General features: G+C 38.9%; 1 protein-coding gene across 3 annotated transcripts; it reads left to right on the forward strand.

Annotated features, from left to right (window-relative positions):
* The first annotated feature begins 3,455 nt into the window (after nucleotides 1-3,455).
* Nucleotides 3,456-16,504, forward strand: Osgepl1 (O-sialoglycoprotein endopeptidase like 1). 3 transcript variants are annotated; one of them, XM_040753675.1, is made up of 8 exons: nucleotides 3,465-4,036; nucleotides 4,980-5,223; nucleotides 9,614-10,001; nucleotides 11,357-11,710; nucleotides 13,115-13,245; nucleotides 13,388-13,459; nucleotides 15,040-15,143; nucleotides 16,208-16,504. In XM_040753675.1, exons 2-7 carry the CDS (start codon nucleotides 5,003-5,005, stop codon nucleotides 15,122-15,124), a joined length of 1,251 nt encoding a protein of 416 aa, XP_040609609.1. In that variant the 5' UTR covers nucleotides 3,465-4,036; nucleotides 4,980-5,002; the 3' UTR covers nucleotides 15,125-15,143; nucleotides 16,208-16,504. The 3 variants fall into 3 exon arrangements, with proteins under 3 accessions (XP_040609611.1, XP_040609609.1, XP_040609610.1); XM_040753676.1 differs by having other exon boundaries at nucleotides 3,469-4,036; nucleotides 5,041-5,223; XM_040753677.1 differs by lacking the exons at nucleotides 13,388-13,459; nucleotides 15,040-15,143; nucleotides 16,208-16,504 and having other exon boundaries at nucleotides 3,456-4,036; nucleotides 11,357-11,741; nucleotides 13,115-13,246.
* The last annotated feature ends 673 nt before the right edge of the window (nucleotides 16,505-17,177 follow it).

Here is a 17,177-nt window from a genome sequence, read left to right on the forward strand (position 1 = left end):
ATGGGATTGTAGGCTGGCACTCCCCAGATCTATGTCTAAAATCCATATATGAGAGAGTACATGCCATGTTTCTCTTTTTGTGACTGTGTTACCTCACTCAGGATGGTTTCCTATAAGGTTTTTAATGTCATCTTTTAAATAACTGTTTCTTGATTAAGTTCTTGGAAGTATAGCTATCACTTTTTTGTATTGAATAAGCAATAACCTTAGGGAGTTCCTCCTGCTTACTCAAGATGACTGTGAGGGAGTCCAGGGAAGACAGGAGAAACTGATTTCTGTAACAGAGATATTTAGGTTTTCTGTGGAGGCTTTTTTCCCCAGTAAACTCAGGCATAATCAGGACTAATAAAGTAAAACTAGGGGTTACCATAAGATTAAGCACAGCAAAAATTAGAGAAACCTAAAAGCCCATGAGATCCCTAAGATTAGCACAAGAGTTTGCTGTATTGTATCCATCGGTCCTTGCCACTTGGATGGGATTCTCCAAAGGACCTTGCCATCTAAGGAGCTCCATTTGCAAAACTTTTATGCACTGTTTCCAGGGCTGACAGCATGGCTTCCACTAGATAGAGTTTACTCAAGGCAAAACAAATGTGCATACTCAATGAAATCAACTTGTTTAACACAATCCAATTTAAAGATAAACTAATGTGATATTTATATGCTGAGGAGTAGTGGGGGGGGCTAATGAAAGATTTGACTTCTGGAATTAAACCATTTGGTTTCTATAAGAGTAGAAAATTACATGCCCTAAAAAAACTGCAGTCCATAGAATACAAAAGGATCAAGTCAGCCTGGGGTGTTTCAAACAATGTTCAATTTTGTAGTATGATTGCATACACAGTATAAAGTATGCATGCTGAATGTTTAAAACAAAGGCTGCATTGTTTATACAGTGTAGCTGGCATAAGTACTGCCACAAACTCTTTGGATTCATTACACATTTAGTTTCAAATTAAGTTTTGGCTGTGGCATATTCAGTAACCTTTTACTGTTGCCAGGTTTGTTTTTTTGTGACAACCTTAAAGGACCCGCATAAGGAGTGAGTTTCAAATCAGTTTAAGAAGCTGATACCTACATCATGAAAGGAAGAGATACTGGTGGTTTGGCAACCTGGCACAATGCTGATGAAATTATAAAAATTGATTTGAATTCCATTAGAGGAAGTACTTTCTAATACCTGTGGTACAAGGTATAAATTCTGTTGCTGGTTTGAGCAATCGGTGTATGATATCTAAAAAGACAACATTTGGAGAAAAACAAGTTTGGGAGTATGTTACCTTTACTAATTTGAAGTACTGGTGTGACAGTCACTAATAAAATACTACTGTTTTCTATCCAGCCCAAAGCTCACTTTCTTCAGATATTTGCTCAAATGTTGCCTTCCTTGCCCAACCAAGTTAAAATAGAAAATCTGTATTTCTTATTTCCTCCCTTCTACTTAATTTCTCAGTATTGTACATGTTTGTTTATTGTCTACTTCCTCACTCTGCTATTTGTAAGACAGGATTTTTGTGTACTGACAACTGCTATATCTAACACCCAGAAAGTTGTAAATGTTAAATACATGAAAGCACTTGAAGGGTTGTATATTGTTTCCATGACTAATTTTTTTCATTAATGCTTGTTAGACTTTTGTCTTAATTCAATTATATTTTAATACAAATGAAAAATTTCATAGGCATATATATATGTATGTATGTATGTATGTATGTATTGACCTCTCTCCTTCCCTCCCTCCCTTCCTTCTTTTCTTTCCCTTGGTTTTTCGAGACAGGGTTTCTCTGTATAGTTTTGGAGGCTGTCCTGGAACTCGCTCTGTAGATCAGGCTGGCCTTGAACTCACAGAGATCCACCTGCCTCTGCCTCCCAAGTGCTGGGATTAAAGGTGTGCGCCACCAACGCCTGGCATAAATTGAGTTCTTAACTGGTCTGAATAATGAAAACCTGGAGTCAGATATAGAGGAAAATTCTGAGAGATCACAGAGAAGGAGCAAGCCAAGCCACACCTTACCTCCTTAGCATCTCAGCAGACAAGGGAGTGAGCTCCTGTTTCTTCCCACTTAAATCATCTCTCCTCCCAACCATCTCACTTCCTGTCTCTCTGTACAGACCTCCCCACCTCTATGGTTGGCTAGTGGTTAGCTCTATTCTCTGATATTCAGACAGGATTTATTTGAACAAGATATCACCACAGGAAAGGCCTTAACGTACATAACAAATTTACAAGAGGCATATGACTCAAGAAGGGAAGTAATAAGTTCCTTAGTTCTACTGCCTTTATCTTCTGCATATAATCAGAATTTGACCTTCATTGTGGTTTGCTCAACACAAAGATGTGAGATCAGGACACCCAATGATCCTAGCTCCAGCATCGTTATATTTCCCATAAGTTAATGCATTACTAGTACTAATGGCTTTTAAACAGTAGTTCCCTAGCAATTTGTGATCTGTGTCTCAGTAACCCAGGGTGCAGTCATTTCTAATCCAAATCTTGTAAAGGAATCAGATTTGAGAACCAACTAATTATGTCATTATCCCGCCAGGCTACGGCTACATCTGTGGTACATCACTCGGCCTTCTCCAAGTTACTCTCTACTTAGTGTGCATTTCCATCTCCCTACTTTTCTATTGCCTGTTACTGTCTTTTGCTAACTTTGAGAAGGTGGATCTTAAGTTTTTAGCTCTCACCACTAAGAAAGTACCTCCTACAAAGGAAAAGTCCCGATGAGTGTGTGATAAAGTGGAATCCAGGCAGGTCTACAGGAGTGGGTGTTTATAGTCCCAACTACTATGAAGGCTGAAGAAAGAATTGCTTACATCCAGGAGCTAAGGGCCAGCTTGGTCAATACAGCAAGAACCTGAATCATACATATATGTATAATATTTCATACACATGCACACACATCTTAGTGGAAACACGCTTAAGGAATAAGTATTGTAACACTGTTAAATTCATCTGAAGGTGACAAATAAGTTTGTATTTTGGCATTTAAGCAAAAAGGTTCCAGAGTTGCCCTAGCCCTTGAATGTAGTCTACTGGTCTGTGATAAGATTTACTTTTTTTTAAACTCTGACATTCACTAACTGCAAAGCATAGATGTGTATGCCAACCATTCCCAACCTTGCATTGTAAAGTCTTGGCTTGCTACAGATTTAAAGCTTAGGTAGGGAGAAGAAAGATTTGGGATACATCCATTCAAATTTATTAGGTTCACAAACCAAGCCAATAAAAACAAAACAAGATGCATGAATTATTACATGCTACGCAGGCGAGTACATAGTAATCTGGGACTTTTAGAATGCAGCACACGTTTTAAACTTATTTTGACTGACTGTGATAGCAGAATGAGCCAGTCACGGGTGTGTCACTTGGAATGGAAAAGTGGGAGCGAAGGTTTAGACTGCACAGACAGAAACATTTCCATTCTCTGGGAACCCAGTGCTATTTTTGCTGGTGTTCTGATTTCTGATGAAAATACTCAGGTTTCTCAGATCTACCTGTAAGTCTGATGACATTTTCCCTAAAATAGGGTGAGGATGTATGCACCCTATCCTTTTCCTCATGGTGGCAGCAAAGCTAACCGAAGGCAGGATCCTTCCCTAAAACAGCGCAGTGCAGTCAGAACTGAATTCCTGTCAGTGTGACCCGATAGACGTCGTGGTGCTCACAAACCTGAGAGGAACGCCGGAGGGCAAGCCGGAAGATTCGCGATGTCCTTAGGCCTTTCTTTACCAAGCAGCTCTGGAGCCACGGGAAGGCCCGCGGACCCAAGAACTGCGGCGCTGCCCGGTGACGTCACTGCCAGGCGCCGGAGCTCCGAGCGGATCGCCGCAGGTTTCCTAGATGGTTGACAACGCCGAGATCTCGGCTCTCAGGCATTTGAAAGCAGGTCTAGTCGGAGCTCCTCTCCTGCGCCCTGCCGACAGGGACTCCGTCGCTTCCGAACCAGCTGCTTCCAGCTGTGTTGCCCAAACTGAGGAAATCGAATTCGTCTGGAGTGGCTTTGGGAGCTCACGACTCGAGTCCCTGCAGGTCCGCTTTCCCTGTTGAGATGTCCGCTTTTGCTTCTAACCCAAGTTTTGCTCATTACACACATGCTTTGCATTATAAAAACGTTAGGGCGTTATATTTAGTGGTGGATTGCTGTCTTTGGGGTTCAGTGGGAGATGGATGTAGAAAGAAGCTTGGGTTGATAAACCAATTACAAAAAAAAAATGTGATTCCCAACATTGGATAAAAGTGTCTGCGGTTGTTTTAGCTGAGACGTGTTTCTTTTAGAAATGAGCGTTATGGGAGGACTTGTTCCCAAACTACAAATTTAAATCTTGAATGCTGGGCGTATATTTTAATTAACTGAACTATGTACTGTACACTCTGTTTTGGAGAGGAAGCCCAGGAAATGGGGGACGTTATTTTTATCAGTTCTATTTGCCGTTAATTTTTAAAATTTTAACTTCATTTTAAATAGGATTGTTCAGATAACCATTGCATTGTAACATTAGCTGTTGTATAAAGTTCAAGTTGAGCATTGTTTACCCAAAACGCTGAACCAAAAGTGTTCCAAATTTCAATATTTTTAATTTTGGGATGTGTCATATACCCATGGCTAAACGTGTAATGAGACCCAAGGCTAAACGTGAAATTCATGTTTTATTTGCATCCTGTAAATATAGCTATAATATTTTTAGTGTTCCTTATGTTTCCATTAGCAAGTCAGGTGAATAGAATGGTTTGGATTTTCACCTTAGGGATGCTCAACTTGGAATATTAGTGATTTTTGTATGTTTCTCACTTTAGTTAAATCTAGTTTTATATCCAGTGGCTTATAGAGCCTTTATAAGATTTTGATAACTTTTACTAACTTTTTTATAGTTTTGTAAGACTGCATACTTAAAAGTGAATAGTCGTTGTTTTAAATAAATGAAATTAATTGCAAATGACAGTTCCAAATAATATTTCTGCAATTCTTTTCTAGGAATTATTTGTAGAGTAGTAAGTATGCTAATACTAAGTAAGACAGCAGGAGTTTTTTCCAGATCACCAAAGAGGAACGTTTATGGATTTTTAAGAAGTTTTAGTGTTTGCCCTGGAACACTTTTTCCTCATAAACTGGTCCTGGGAATTGAAACCAGCTGTGATGACACAGCAGCTGCTGTGGTGGATGAAGCTGGACATGTGTTGGGAGAAGCAATGCATTCCCAGACCGAAGTTCATTTAAAGTAAGTAGAAACTATTTTGGTCATTCCTGGTTTTCTGGTCTTTTGTTTGTTTTGTTTTATTTATTTTTTTTTTTGGAAAAAAAACTGAAACCATTCTTTTGCATTTATCATGTATCAAAGTCCAATTTTAGTAGTTAAATTCTTACTCTAGCCAGGCGTTGTTGGCGCACGCCTTCAATCCCAGCACTTGGGAGGCAGAGGCAGGCGGATCTCTGTGAGTTCGAGATCAGCCTGGTCTACAGAGTGAGTTCCAGGACAGTCTCCAAAACAATACAGAGAAACCCTGTCTCGAATAAAACAAAACAAAACAAAAAACCCAAAAAAACAAAAAACTTTATTGTGTAAAACCATTCAATACCATTCTATATATCCATGCCTTATAGACCTTTAATACCAACACTTCTGCAGCAGAGGCAGGTGGATGTGAGTTCCAGGCCAGCCAGTACCTCCTCCTGGCTTTTAAGTCCCTCCATAGTCTGAGGTAGGGTCTCAACTTTTGCAAGTCCTGATGACAAAAAGAAACAAGGTCATTCCCAACACTTACTTTCAATGATTTTTCTCTCAGTGTGGCTTTTTTTTTTCTGCATGTATGTTTTGTGTTCTCAACAGTAGCCCCAGGAAATCATCACCTGATGGTTGGGAGTTAAAAAAAAATGTTCACACTTACACATGTAATTCTCATCAGTCCTTAGAATATTGTGTGAAAGCTTAGGCTTATAAACTCAGCTGTTTGCAGTAGGCCCACAGGACTAACAGGACTAGAGATAAAGTACAGACTATACCCAGCTTTAACCAATTGTCACTCAAGACTTTAAGATTGAAGTATCAGATTTTTCAAAAGAAAGTGAAAGTCCACATTTTAAATGAGCTCTCTAGATTTCTTAGAAAATTATTGGCTAATTCAATACACATTGGAATGCACCTGTAAGTTATCAGTGTCCAGGGTTTGAAGAATGAAAAACATCTGATCTGACTTAGTTGTTTCTCATTAATATTAGGCAAGTTCTTTATCACTCTTTTTCATATCAATAAACAAAAATAGCAGCGTCCTTAGTGAACTGGGAATAATTTCTGGAGAAAATAAAGCCTCAAACACACAAGACAGGAAATGAACTGGAAGGCCCATCATCTTATGATGCACACAGACCTACAGAGATCGACCAGTGTGTGGCAGCACAGAGTTATATCAACCAATAATTATCACGTGGTGCACATTTTGATTTCTTTTTTCCTTACTGTACTGAACTTTCTAATGTTACCTTCACTGAAAAGCCTACTCCAAGTGTGCCATCTAAATTAGGGTTACTGTGTATCATTGTACTCTGCAAATGTTCTTCCTAACCCTTTTTACAATTTATACATTTGTTTGCTTATTCATAACCTTTCCTCCAATCAACCCTATGCTCTGGTAATGAAGTCTGTCTAGATTGGCCACTGTGATACTCCTAGTGCCCTGCCAGCATGCACAATGACTCCTCACAGGTCCTTGGTAGTGATGGAAAGAATATTGCTGTCCAAGTGAACGTTACCAACAAAGGCAAAAAGACAAGAGCATTCTCAAGGATGTTCTGTGATACCATCCATACAGCTCAACTTAGCATGAAGAAAACCTATCATTGCCAGGCAATACCTGGGACGCTGTGAGTCCTAATATGAATATGCTATATGATCTTTGCTTGAATAATCTTTGCTCCCAGTGTTGGGGCCAGGATTGGGTATTTCCAGGTTCTTGGCCTCTTGTCCAGAGAATGGAAAAGGGATCACACAGATTCACAAAAGAGTCAGAGTGACGGTGCTGTCAAGATTGGCAGCAGGCCACATGATTAAGAGTACTCAAGTCCTGACTCTTGTTCAAGACTACTTTCATGCACATCAAAGTAGGGATTGTTTACTCAGGGACAGAATTTGGGTGCTTCTTTATCTCATTTGAAAGATTAGATCATATTCTCGTTTTTTTCCTATTGTGTATGTCACCTTCCTTATGCATCTGTTTTAATCACATGCACATCCAATTATGCATAGGCATAGACAATAAATAGAAGAGTCTGCCTAAAAGGTTATTAGAGGACACAGTTTTGCCTTACTGCACATGCATCCAAACTAGTTCAGGCTGGGCCAGTCTTTCTATTCTTATTATTCTGGGATGTTGGAAACACATTTGAATGAAAACTGCCTAAATTTGATTGTTACAGGGCCAGGGAAATGTCTACTATTGTTCAGAGACAGGAGTACCTATAGCCCCATGCAGGTTGGGGAGGGAGAGGTTGCTAAATGCATCATTTGTAGAGGGGTGTGTGTACATAGTGGGTACAGATAAAGTAACTAGGCTGCCAAATGCATATTACAAGGAGGGTGTGTGCAGAATCTAAAACCAAGTGGATACCCCAAGGTACTAAACTGTCTGTTATGCTTGCCTGCCTCGAGGTGAAGCATAGTTTTTATATTCTGGTTTAGCACTGTGCATATTTTCATCCATCTTGTCTATAAAATCTATAATGATGGCATTGCATTAAATATAAATAAATGTGAATTCTTTTAGAGCAGCTGCTGCAGTTTTTGAGAAGTATGAAAGGTTCAGTAAAATCTAGTCATTTCTAACAGCACCTCTGTTACTCTCAGGACAGATAGTGAACAGGTCTGCAAAGTCACGTGGGAAGTGTGCTAATAAAAGCACTGCTTGCTAGCATTTGCCCTTCCTCCAGGCCTCCTTCACTTCCTCCCCCTTTCACACCCAAGTCAGTCATCCAGGGTAGTAAACATTGCCCTCAAATACACCTGAGGTAGCTCTTTCTGTTCTCCTAACTTAACATAAACCTCTATTGTCCCTTGCCTAGACTCCAAATATAAGTGCTTTCCTTATTTCTGTCACCTTCCTTCATTAGTCATTTGCATTCTCTATACAAACTAAAATATGACTAGAAAATGTGTTGTCGTTGATTAACTGAGAATAAGGCCATAGTTTTACTCATTATTTGTCTTGTTCAGCATAATTTCTAAAAAATAAAATATCAAAGAAGGCTCAGAATGGATGTAAAGACACAGGGAAAATGTGAGTAGGAGGAAAGGACTTGAATTCAAACTCTCAAATTCCAATCAGGGAAATATTTTGAGTTGGAAAATAACAGTCAGCAGCAGATTGCTTCCTGGTGGTTTTTGGCATCACAATCAGTAGTGGTCTCCAAGAATCAGAAGACTGAACTAGGAAAGTAGAGAGGCTTGGAATTTGATGGTGTTAGTGTCAGGACAAAGGTCAAAATGAGTGTTGACGGTAGTGAGACAGTTGGTTAGGAGAGGCCCTGCAAACCTGAGTTCAGTCCCTCACTGACTGCTGCATGTTGTCTTCCGACCTCCTCCACGTGTACTAAATAAAAAAAAATGTAAGCTAAATATTAGACATTTTACAAATGAGCCTTGAAACTCAAATGATTCTAAGAGTACTGTTGCAACTAATAGAGAATAGGAATATCAAATAAATAAGTTTAAAACATTTTATTACAAAATGTACCTGTTGATTTCCTTACATCTTCATTCCCTTAAGATATATTTTATATATAAATTATATAGATAGTATAAATATTCATTGAATATTTGTGAATATTTCATTTCTGTATATAGAAACCATCCCACATGGTCTTGCAATGTTAAGTATTTTAAAATGATGTTGTGAGACCAGAGGTGAGTTTTACAGACCTGAGAAATTGCTTCCCAGACTACAGACCTGTTACAGGTTACTGTGTCTGCTGCTAGCCACGTTCAGTCCATTGTTTTTCCCCCCGCTGGAGACTGAATGTGAGTATATTAGACAGCTGCTTTAACCTGGAGCTGCATTCCACATTCTTAACTCAGTGTTTGGAGTGATCCTCCACTGTCCCACACAGACCGGAGATCTCCACTGCTAGATTCCCAAACTTTATTTTAGGGCTGCAAGCTATCTCCTGACCTGGTCTGACCTCAAGTGCAGTGTGTTTAAAAATAAACTCACCTTCACAAAACTGTCTTCATATTTCTCACTGTTCATATTTTTTCTCCCAGTCATTCCTAGCAAATAGGAGTCATCTTTGATACCTAGGTTCTTGTACCCAGTTTAATATGTTACTTTAGACAAGTAACTCTTGCATTGATTTTTTTAAACTTCTCTCCTTGAGATTAATTAGAGCTAAATAAGATTTTAGACTGCTGTAGTGACCTCATTTATCAGAAATAAACCATAGGGGTTTTGAACACAACGTGAAAAGTCAGCCACAGTATTGAACTCTTCTCAGTCTTGCATTATAAAACACACAGTGTTAACATACCAATACACTAGTTCATTTGCAAGGATGCCTTCAGGCATAGCATGCTTTCCTTCTTTCCTAATTTTTTGAAGACTGTCTTTTTGTTTTGTTTTCAGAACAGGTGGGATTGTTCCTCCAGTAGCTCAACAGCTTCACAGAGAAAATATCCAACGAATAGTAGAAGAAACGCTCTCTGCCAGCAGCATCTCTCTATGTGACCTCTCAGCGATTGCAACTACCATCAAACCAGGACTGGCTCTAAGTTTGGGCGTAGGCTTGTCATTTAGCTTACAGCTAGTAAATCAGTTTAAAAAGCCGTTCATTCCTATTCATCATATGGAGGCACATGCTCTTACTATTAGGCTGACCAATAAAGTAGAGTTTCCTTTTTTGGTTCTTTTGATTTCTGGAGGTCACTGTCTGTTGGCATTAGTCCGAGGTGTTTCAGATTTTCTGCTTCTTGGGAAGTCTTTGGACATAGCGCCAGGTGACATGCTCGACAAGGTACTGTCTCAAAAGTCACTTCCGTTGGTTCTTTCAGTTAAATAGCAGTATACTAACTGCTCATCTAGGTAATCCTGAGCAATGCCTTATTAGACTGAAAAACTATTTTAAAACTGCTGCAAAAAGCTAGCTGAGGGTAGCAGGATAGATAAAAATCAGGGCCAACCTTGCCTATATAATGAGTTTGAGGCAATTCTGGGCCATGCAGCAAGGTTGTGGCCTGAGTTGGTGGTGCACACTTTTAAACCTAGCACTTGGGAGGCATGTGAATCTCTGTGAGTTCAAGGCTAGCCCAGTTTACATAATGAGCTCCAGGACAGCCAAGACTACATAGAGAAGAAAAAAAAAAAAAAAAAAAGAAAAACAAAAACGAAGAGTTGTAATAGCTTTTTATTTTTCCTTTAGATAGAGTTTCATTCTGTAACCTATGCTGGAGTCAAAACTAATACTGATCCTCCTGCTTCAGCTTTGCATGTGTTGGGATTAGAGGTGTAGGTTACCCTATCCATCTCAATTTTGTAACGTTTAGCCATTTAATAAAATGGTAAGAATCTGTATGTAAAAGCTCAAATACTTTTCAGGTATTGCTGTATATTTAGTCAAATATTCCTGTGAACTTGTTTGGGAAACTGTAGCACTGTGCCATGCTGAAAAAGTGTAATGATATACAGAAATTAGGAGCAGGGCATTGTGGCATATACCTTTAATCCCAGCCCTTGGAAGGTAGAGGCAGGTGGACCACTGAGTTCAAGGTCTGCTTGGTCTACATAGTGAGTTCCAGGCCAACTGGGGCTATCTAGTGAGATCCTGTGAGGGAAAAGTAAAAATTAACAAGGAATTCAGAATCCACTGCATAATTGCTAACATCACAGCAGATTTTCTTTTAGTAGTTTGGAGCCTACTCCCATATACAAAACAGCTGAAATGATAGAGGGAAAGAATGAGTCAGATTCATATTTTCAAAGTTCATTAAATAACCATCCCTAACTAGTTTTCCAACTCCAGGGTAAGAGAGAGGAACCAGGGAGGCAGTGCTTGGACGCTGCAGGTCAGGTTATTCAAGTCAAGACTCGCCAGACTTCCTGACGCTAACCAAAGTCTTTGTAGTCATTCAGGGTTTTTTAAATAATTTTTTAATTCATTATCTATGTCTTAAGATTTCAAAATGTATAGCCTATTGCTCACTTAAGAATATATTTTTAATGTCACTTATTACATGTATGTCTCACATATTTTGAACCATCTCTTTATCCCTGGAGAAAGCTAACTTGGCCATAGTGGATAATCTTTTTCTTAGTTAATTTTTGATCAAAACATATTGTATGAAAAACATTTTGAATATTTGTTTTTAATAGGTGGCAAGAAGACTTTCTTTAATCAAACATCCAGAGTGTTCTACGATGAGTGGTGGGAAGGCTATAGAACATTTGGCCAAACAAGGAAATAGATTCCATTTCACTATCAATCCTCCCATGCAGAATGCTAAGAATTGCGATTTTTCTTTTACGGGACTTCAGCATGTTACCGACAAGCTAATAAAGCACAAGGAGAAAGAAGAAGGTGTTGAGCAGGGGCAAATCCTGTCTTCAGCTGCAGACATTGCTGCGGCCGTGCAGCATACAACAGCGTGCCACCTTGCGAAAAGAACACATCGTGCTATCCTGTTCTGCAAGCAGAAAAAATTGTTACCTCCAACTAACGCAGTATTAGTAAGCTTTGTCATCTCACCTGCTAGTAATGGTACACTTTCCAGTGTGTTATCTACCCCTCAGCAATCTAGTTGATTTTGTATTTAGGATGAGTAGGTCCTTGTGTCTCGTGCTGGACAACGTAGAGTAATACAGAATAAAAGTGATGTATAGCCATTATCAAGGTAGACATAACATCTTTATGGAGCATATGCATAGCCTGTGTAGAAAAAGAAAATCCCTGGCTACATTTTCTCTCTGAACTTTAAGAGAGTTTACAATAGAGAAACCATAACAACATTGTGGTTACTGTTTTTAGAAAAGTAGGCTGCTATCCTCCATCTTTTAATGAAATCCCTTTAAATGTGTTTACAAGACTTGATAATCTTCCTATTTAATAGGTCTTAAATCTTTGAAAATTATAAACTTAAGGAAATGTCTAAATTTGGCAACTTGTAAGATGGAATATTAAAAATGAGTATTAGAAATAATGGTTTCTTAAGAGCTGGGTGGCTCAGTGACAAAAAAAAAACAAAAGTATAAGATGCTCTCTAAAATATTGGTGTATTGTGATTGCGAATGTTGCAGAGACAATTTTCTTGTACTAAGAAAATATTTAAAATGATAGCAATGAATACATGCTGACTTAAAATTGTGATTAGTATCTCTAAGTTTTTATTATGCAAATATATCACTCATTACTTAACCCCAAATAGTTTTTTCCTTCCTTCCTTCCTTCCTTCCTTCCTTCCTTCCTTCCTTCCTTCCTTTCTTCCTTCCTTCCTTCCTTCCTTCCTTCCTTCCTTCCTTTTTGGTTTTACGAGACAGGGTTTCTCTGTATTCTTTTGGAGCCTGTCAGACCAGCCTGGCCTCGAACTCACAGAGATCTGCCTGCCTCTGTCTCTGCCTCCTGAGTGCGCCATTACTGCCCAGCAGTTTCTTTTTTTAATTTTAACTTATTTATATTTTATGTATGAGTGCTCTACATGTATGCCTGTATGCCCGAAGAAGGCATCAGATCCTATTTTAGATGGTTGTGAGCCACCATGTGGTTGCTGGGAATTGAACTCAGATTCTCAGGTCCTCTGGAAGAGCAGCCAGTGCTCTTAACCCCTGAGCCATCTTTCCAGCCCCCCCTTTTTTTAAATTTTCCCAAATAGTTTCTTTTTTTTTTTTTTTTTTTTTTTTTTGGTTTTTCGAGACAGGGTTTCTCTGTATTGTTTTGGAGGCTATCGGTCCAGCCCAGCCTCGAACTCACAGAGATCCGCCTGCCTCTGCCTCCCGAGTGCTGGGATTAAAGGCGTGCGCCACCACCGCCCGGCTCCCAAATAGTTTCTTGTTGGATAGTTTACCCCAAGTTTAGTAACAGCTTGGTTCATATCCATACGTGATAACTGTTAATCCTTATCTTCTCAATTCTTTTAGGTTGTATCTGGAGGTGTTGCAAGTAACTTGTATATCCGAAGAGCTCTGGAAATTGTAGCAAATGAAACACAATGCACTTTGTTGTGTCCTCCTCCACGATTGTGCACTGATAATGGCATTATGATTGCATGGTAATCCACAAGATAATATGTTATTTACTTGTAATCATATAGTCATTAACATCTTACCATACTAACTTTTCTTTCTTTAGATCTTGAGGCTGTTGATTTTTGTTTCAATGTTGTTTTTTTTTTTTTAATTACTATTATTCAGGAATGGGATTGAAAGATTACGTGCTGGCTTGGGCATTTTACATGATGTAGAAGGCATCCGATATGAACCAAAGTATGTACTACCATTTATCATGTTTATACAAATTACATTATAAAAGAAAGAAAGCCTGGAGTATGTTTTTATGTATGAAGTTTCGTTGACATTCTGGTTGGTATTTCAAGGAAATTTACTGGTCTTCATGAATATAGTTGAGAAATTGTTGATAAGAAATAATTCTGCTACAGAATCAGATTATAAAATTTGAGCAAGCCATTTATGACCCACGGTGATACATTATCTTATTTCTTACAGAAAAGAACATATTTCAGGACTGGAGAGATGGCTTGGTAGCTAGGAGTGCTTACTGCTCCTACAGAGGACCTGGGTTCTGTTTCCAGTACCCACATGGAGCTAACAGCTACCCTACCTCTAGTTCTAGGGGACCCAACACCCTGACCTCCTGTACTCTTGAGTGCATATGGTATAAATACATGCATGCAGGTACACACCCATACACATAAAATATTTTAATAACAGAAAAGCAGCCGTCTCCAAAGCTGTACTTTTGTGATGTGTAGCCTTATCTAAGGACAGTTAGTGTATTAGAAACTTAAGGGAAACATGAAGATAACATTCAGATATAACTGTGCTCCTACAGTAATAAATCAGAAGGCATCTGTAAGCCCTGTGTCCTCTCTCAAACCATAGTTCGAAGACCAGATTTTTAAATCAGGTTAGCCAAGGAATAATTTAGGACAATTATGTTTTATAACCTGACATAATTATGTTTGAACATTATTTCTTCTGATATTTTGATCTTCTCATCACCAGAGAGTTGTGTTTGTTGTGCAGATTGTTGATGTCGACTGTGGATGGCCAGAGGTTAGGGTAGTGTCAGAAAGAATCAGTGATATCGATGCTCATCAGATGATACTGGCTGGCCCAGTTGTGCTCCCTTGTGGCAGTGTCGAGGCGGGAGAGGATGGCTTTACCCAGCTGGGGTCAGGTCAGAGTCTTTCCTGGACCAGCATCGTAGAAAAGCAGGCATCTGAGCTTTCACTTTACTTACTGAGGAAGAATAGATAAAATGGGTGAAAGGTGAAGAGCTCTTCAGTCTGGAAGAGCAAGGCAAGGACAGATGAACTTGTAAGCTCTGAGAAGTCATGGAAAACTAGGGAACTGCAAACATAAACAAATCAGGCTTGACTTTGTGTTAAAATGCTATTCTTTTTACCTTTGTAAAAGATTATAGACTATGGCACCTTTGGTGTCTTTTATGGTTCATTTTAAGGGTTATTTTTCCATTTGCTTTTTTGTTGTTGGATAGTTTGCGGAATTGAAGGTTTTGTGTGTACCTAACCAGATACTCTACTACTGAACCACTGAACTCTATATCCTCAGCCTTCATTTTGTTTTAAACTTATGAATTTACAGTACTTTGGAGCAGTAGAAATTGCAAATGTAACTCAAAATTAAGGTGTCTTATGAATGAGGTAGTGTCATGTATTGTCCTGGTTTGTATATGAGTCAGCATCACCTATGCCAACTCTCCATTACTTCCACCATTGTCCAGACTCCAAGCCAATAATGTGCAGAAGTTGTGATAGGTTGTGAAGCAAGTATAATGTACTGTGGCCTCTGATCTTTTGCAGATGTCCTCTTGGAGTAGACATATCCAAAGAAGTCGCAGAAGCTGCCATAAAAGTACCACAATTAAAAATACAATTTGATTTGTGATTCTTAAAGGTCTCTACAGGTAATATTTCAAACAATATAATTACATTTTAAGTTTTTGGTATCAAATTATATGAATATGTTCCTTAGGCCTCACAACTTTTATTATGCATGTGTGTATACATATCCCTGGGGCACACGGGTATGCATCTTAGCAAGGAGTCATTCACAATTCAGGGTTACACTCAGGAATCCTGTCAATCTCCTTTGAGACCAGGCTTCTCCTTGGTTTGGATCTTCACCAGTTAGACTAGAGGAGACTGCCCAGAAGCCTCAGCAAGCCTCCATCCCCCCACCCCAGCACTGGCGTTACATATTTACACTGTCATGCTTGCCAGTTCTACGTACTTTCTGGGGATTGAACTTAGGACCATGCTTGCAAGGCAGGTACATTACCTACTGAATTATCGCCCCAGTCCCAAAACTCTTAAAAATTTTTCTTACATCTTTTATTCTGAAAGATAATAACTACATGTTATAGTTTTACAAAAGAGAATGGCTTTTTTTTTTTATTATCAAAACCCAGTGAAATCAAAGGATGAAGGGTTTGCTGATGTTGGCAGGTGGAAAAAATATATCCTTGGGAGAAATACAGTGACTCTTTTGATTCCTGGCCCCATATTATGGATCCTAAATTGTTTCCCCCTTTCTCAGAAGAGTACAAGCTAGTTTTTGACTACTACTACAATAGACTCACTTCTTCAATGAGAGCAGTTTTAAAGTTAAACCAGATCTTAGCTGTATTTAATCACAGACCCCTGGGTTATGACAAAACTTGACCAATAGAATTTGGATTACTAGTTAAGTAAGTTTTTCGGTGCCATACTCAGAAGGTGGCTCTATGCTTTTAATGTTTGTCTAATTGGGCCACATACTTTTACCCATTATTTTAAAAATTGTATTTATTAGATAAAAATAAATAAGAAAAGAAAGGTTTGTTTGGATAATTTTCTCTGGTATTTCTGATACTGTAAATTTGAAATTTTTTCTGTCTGAAGTAACTCCATACTGTTTGGGACTGTAAGTGCATTCCTACTGGGTCTGCGGAAATGACTCAGTGGTTAAGAGAACTTCTTGTTCTTGCAGCTCACAAGTGTGCAAATCTCCAGTTCCAGTGGACCCAGCACCCTTTTCTGAACTCAAGATGTGGCAGCATGCACAGGGCCTGCACAGGTTCAAGCCAGATAGGGACCCAGTGCTGAGAGCAGAAGTGGACATGAACTCACAAGCCTAACCAAGAAGCTGTCTCCAACTGATAATCCGCTTTCAAAGGAAAAATTAATTTTCCCCAGTAGCATCTGAGTGTATTATCCACACTTGAGGATAGGCCCCATGCCTAGCAATAGATGGCAAACACAAAATAAATTCAGTGGTATTTTTGTAGATTTTTTTTTGTCTCATGTTGCTTTCTTTGGGCATTTTTTGTCTGTTTTTACTTTTTTTTGCTTGTATATTGAGGTTCTAGTTTTGTACTTTTATGGGATTTGTATGTGTTTTTTTTTAAAATTCTGGTTTATTTGGAGTTTTTGTTATTTGCCTATCTGTTTTCTAAAGAGAAAAAGAAAGGGTGTGCAGGTGGGTGGGTCAGGAAGATCTGGGAGGCGTAGGGAGAGGGGAAACCATTATTAGACTATTGTATTAAAATTATTTTCAGCAAAGTATTTTTTTTTAAGTTGACAGTGATCAGGAAAAGTACTGTAGTTGTTAGGATGGTAGGATAGTCTGGTTAAGCTGAGTTTCTCAGGAAGTACCTCTGGTTGTATGTAAACCCTCCAGGAGCTCCCTCATGTTCAGAGACTTCATAATAACTTCAGGGGTGACCCTAATGACATCAAGAAAATGACAATATCTTGTCATTTGATTCAGTTCTTTTTTTGTTTATTTTTTGTCTTTTTAAGACAGGGTATCTCTGGGTAGCTTTGGCTGTCCTGAAACTCTGACTTTGTAGACCAGGCTGGCTTTGAACTCACAGAGATCTGCCTGCTTCTGCCTCCCAAGTGCTGGGATCAAAGGTGTGCACCATCACTACCCAGCTGATTCACTTCTTTCTAATATT

The sequence above is a fragment of the Mesocricetus auratus genome, unplaced genomic scaffold (genome assembly GCF_017639785.1).
Source record: "Mesocricetus auratus isolate SY011 unplaced genomic scaffold, BCM_Maur_2.0 Super-Scaffold_100010, whole genome shotgun sequence".
NCBI classification, from domain to species: domain Eukaryota; kingdom Metazoa; phylum Chordata; class Mammalia; order Rodentia; family Cricetidae; genus Mesocricetus; species Mesocricetus auratus.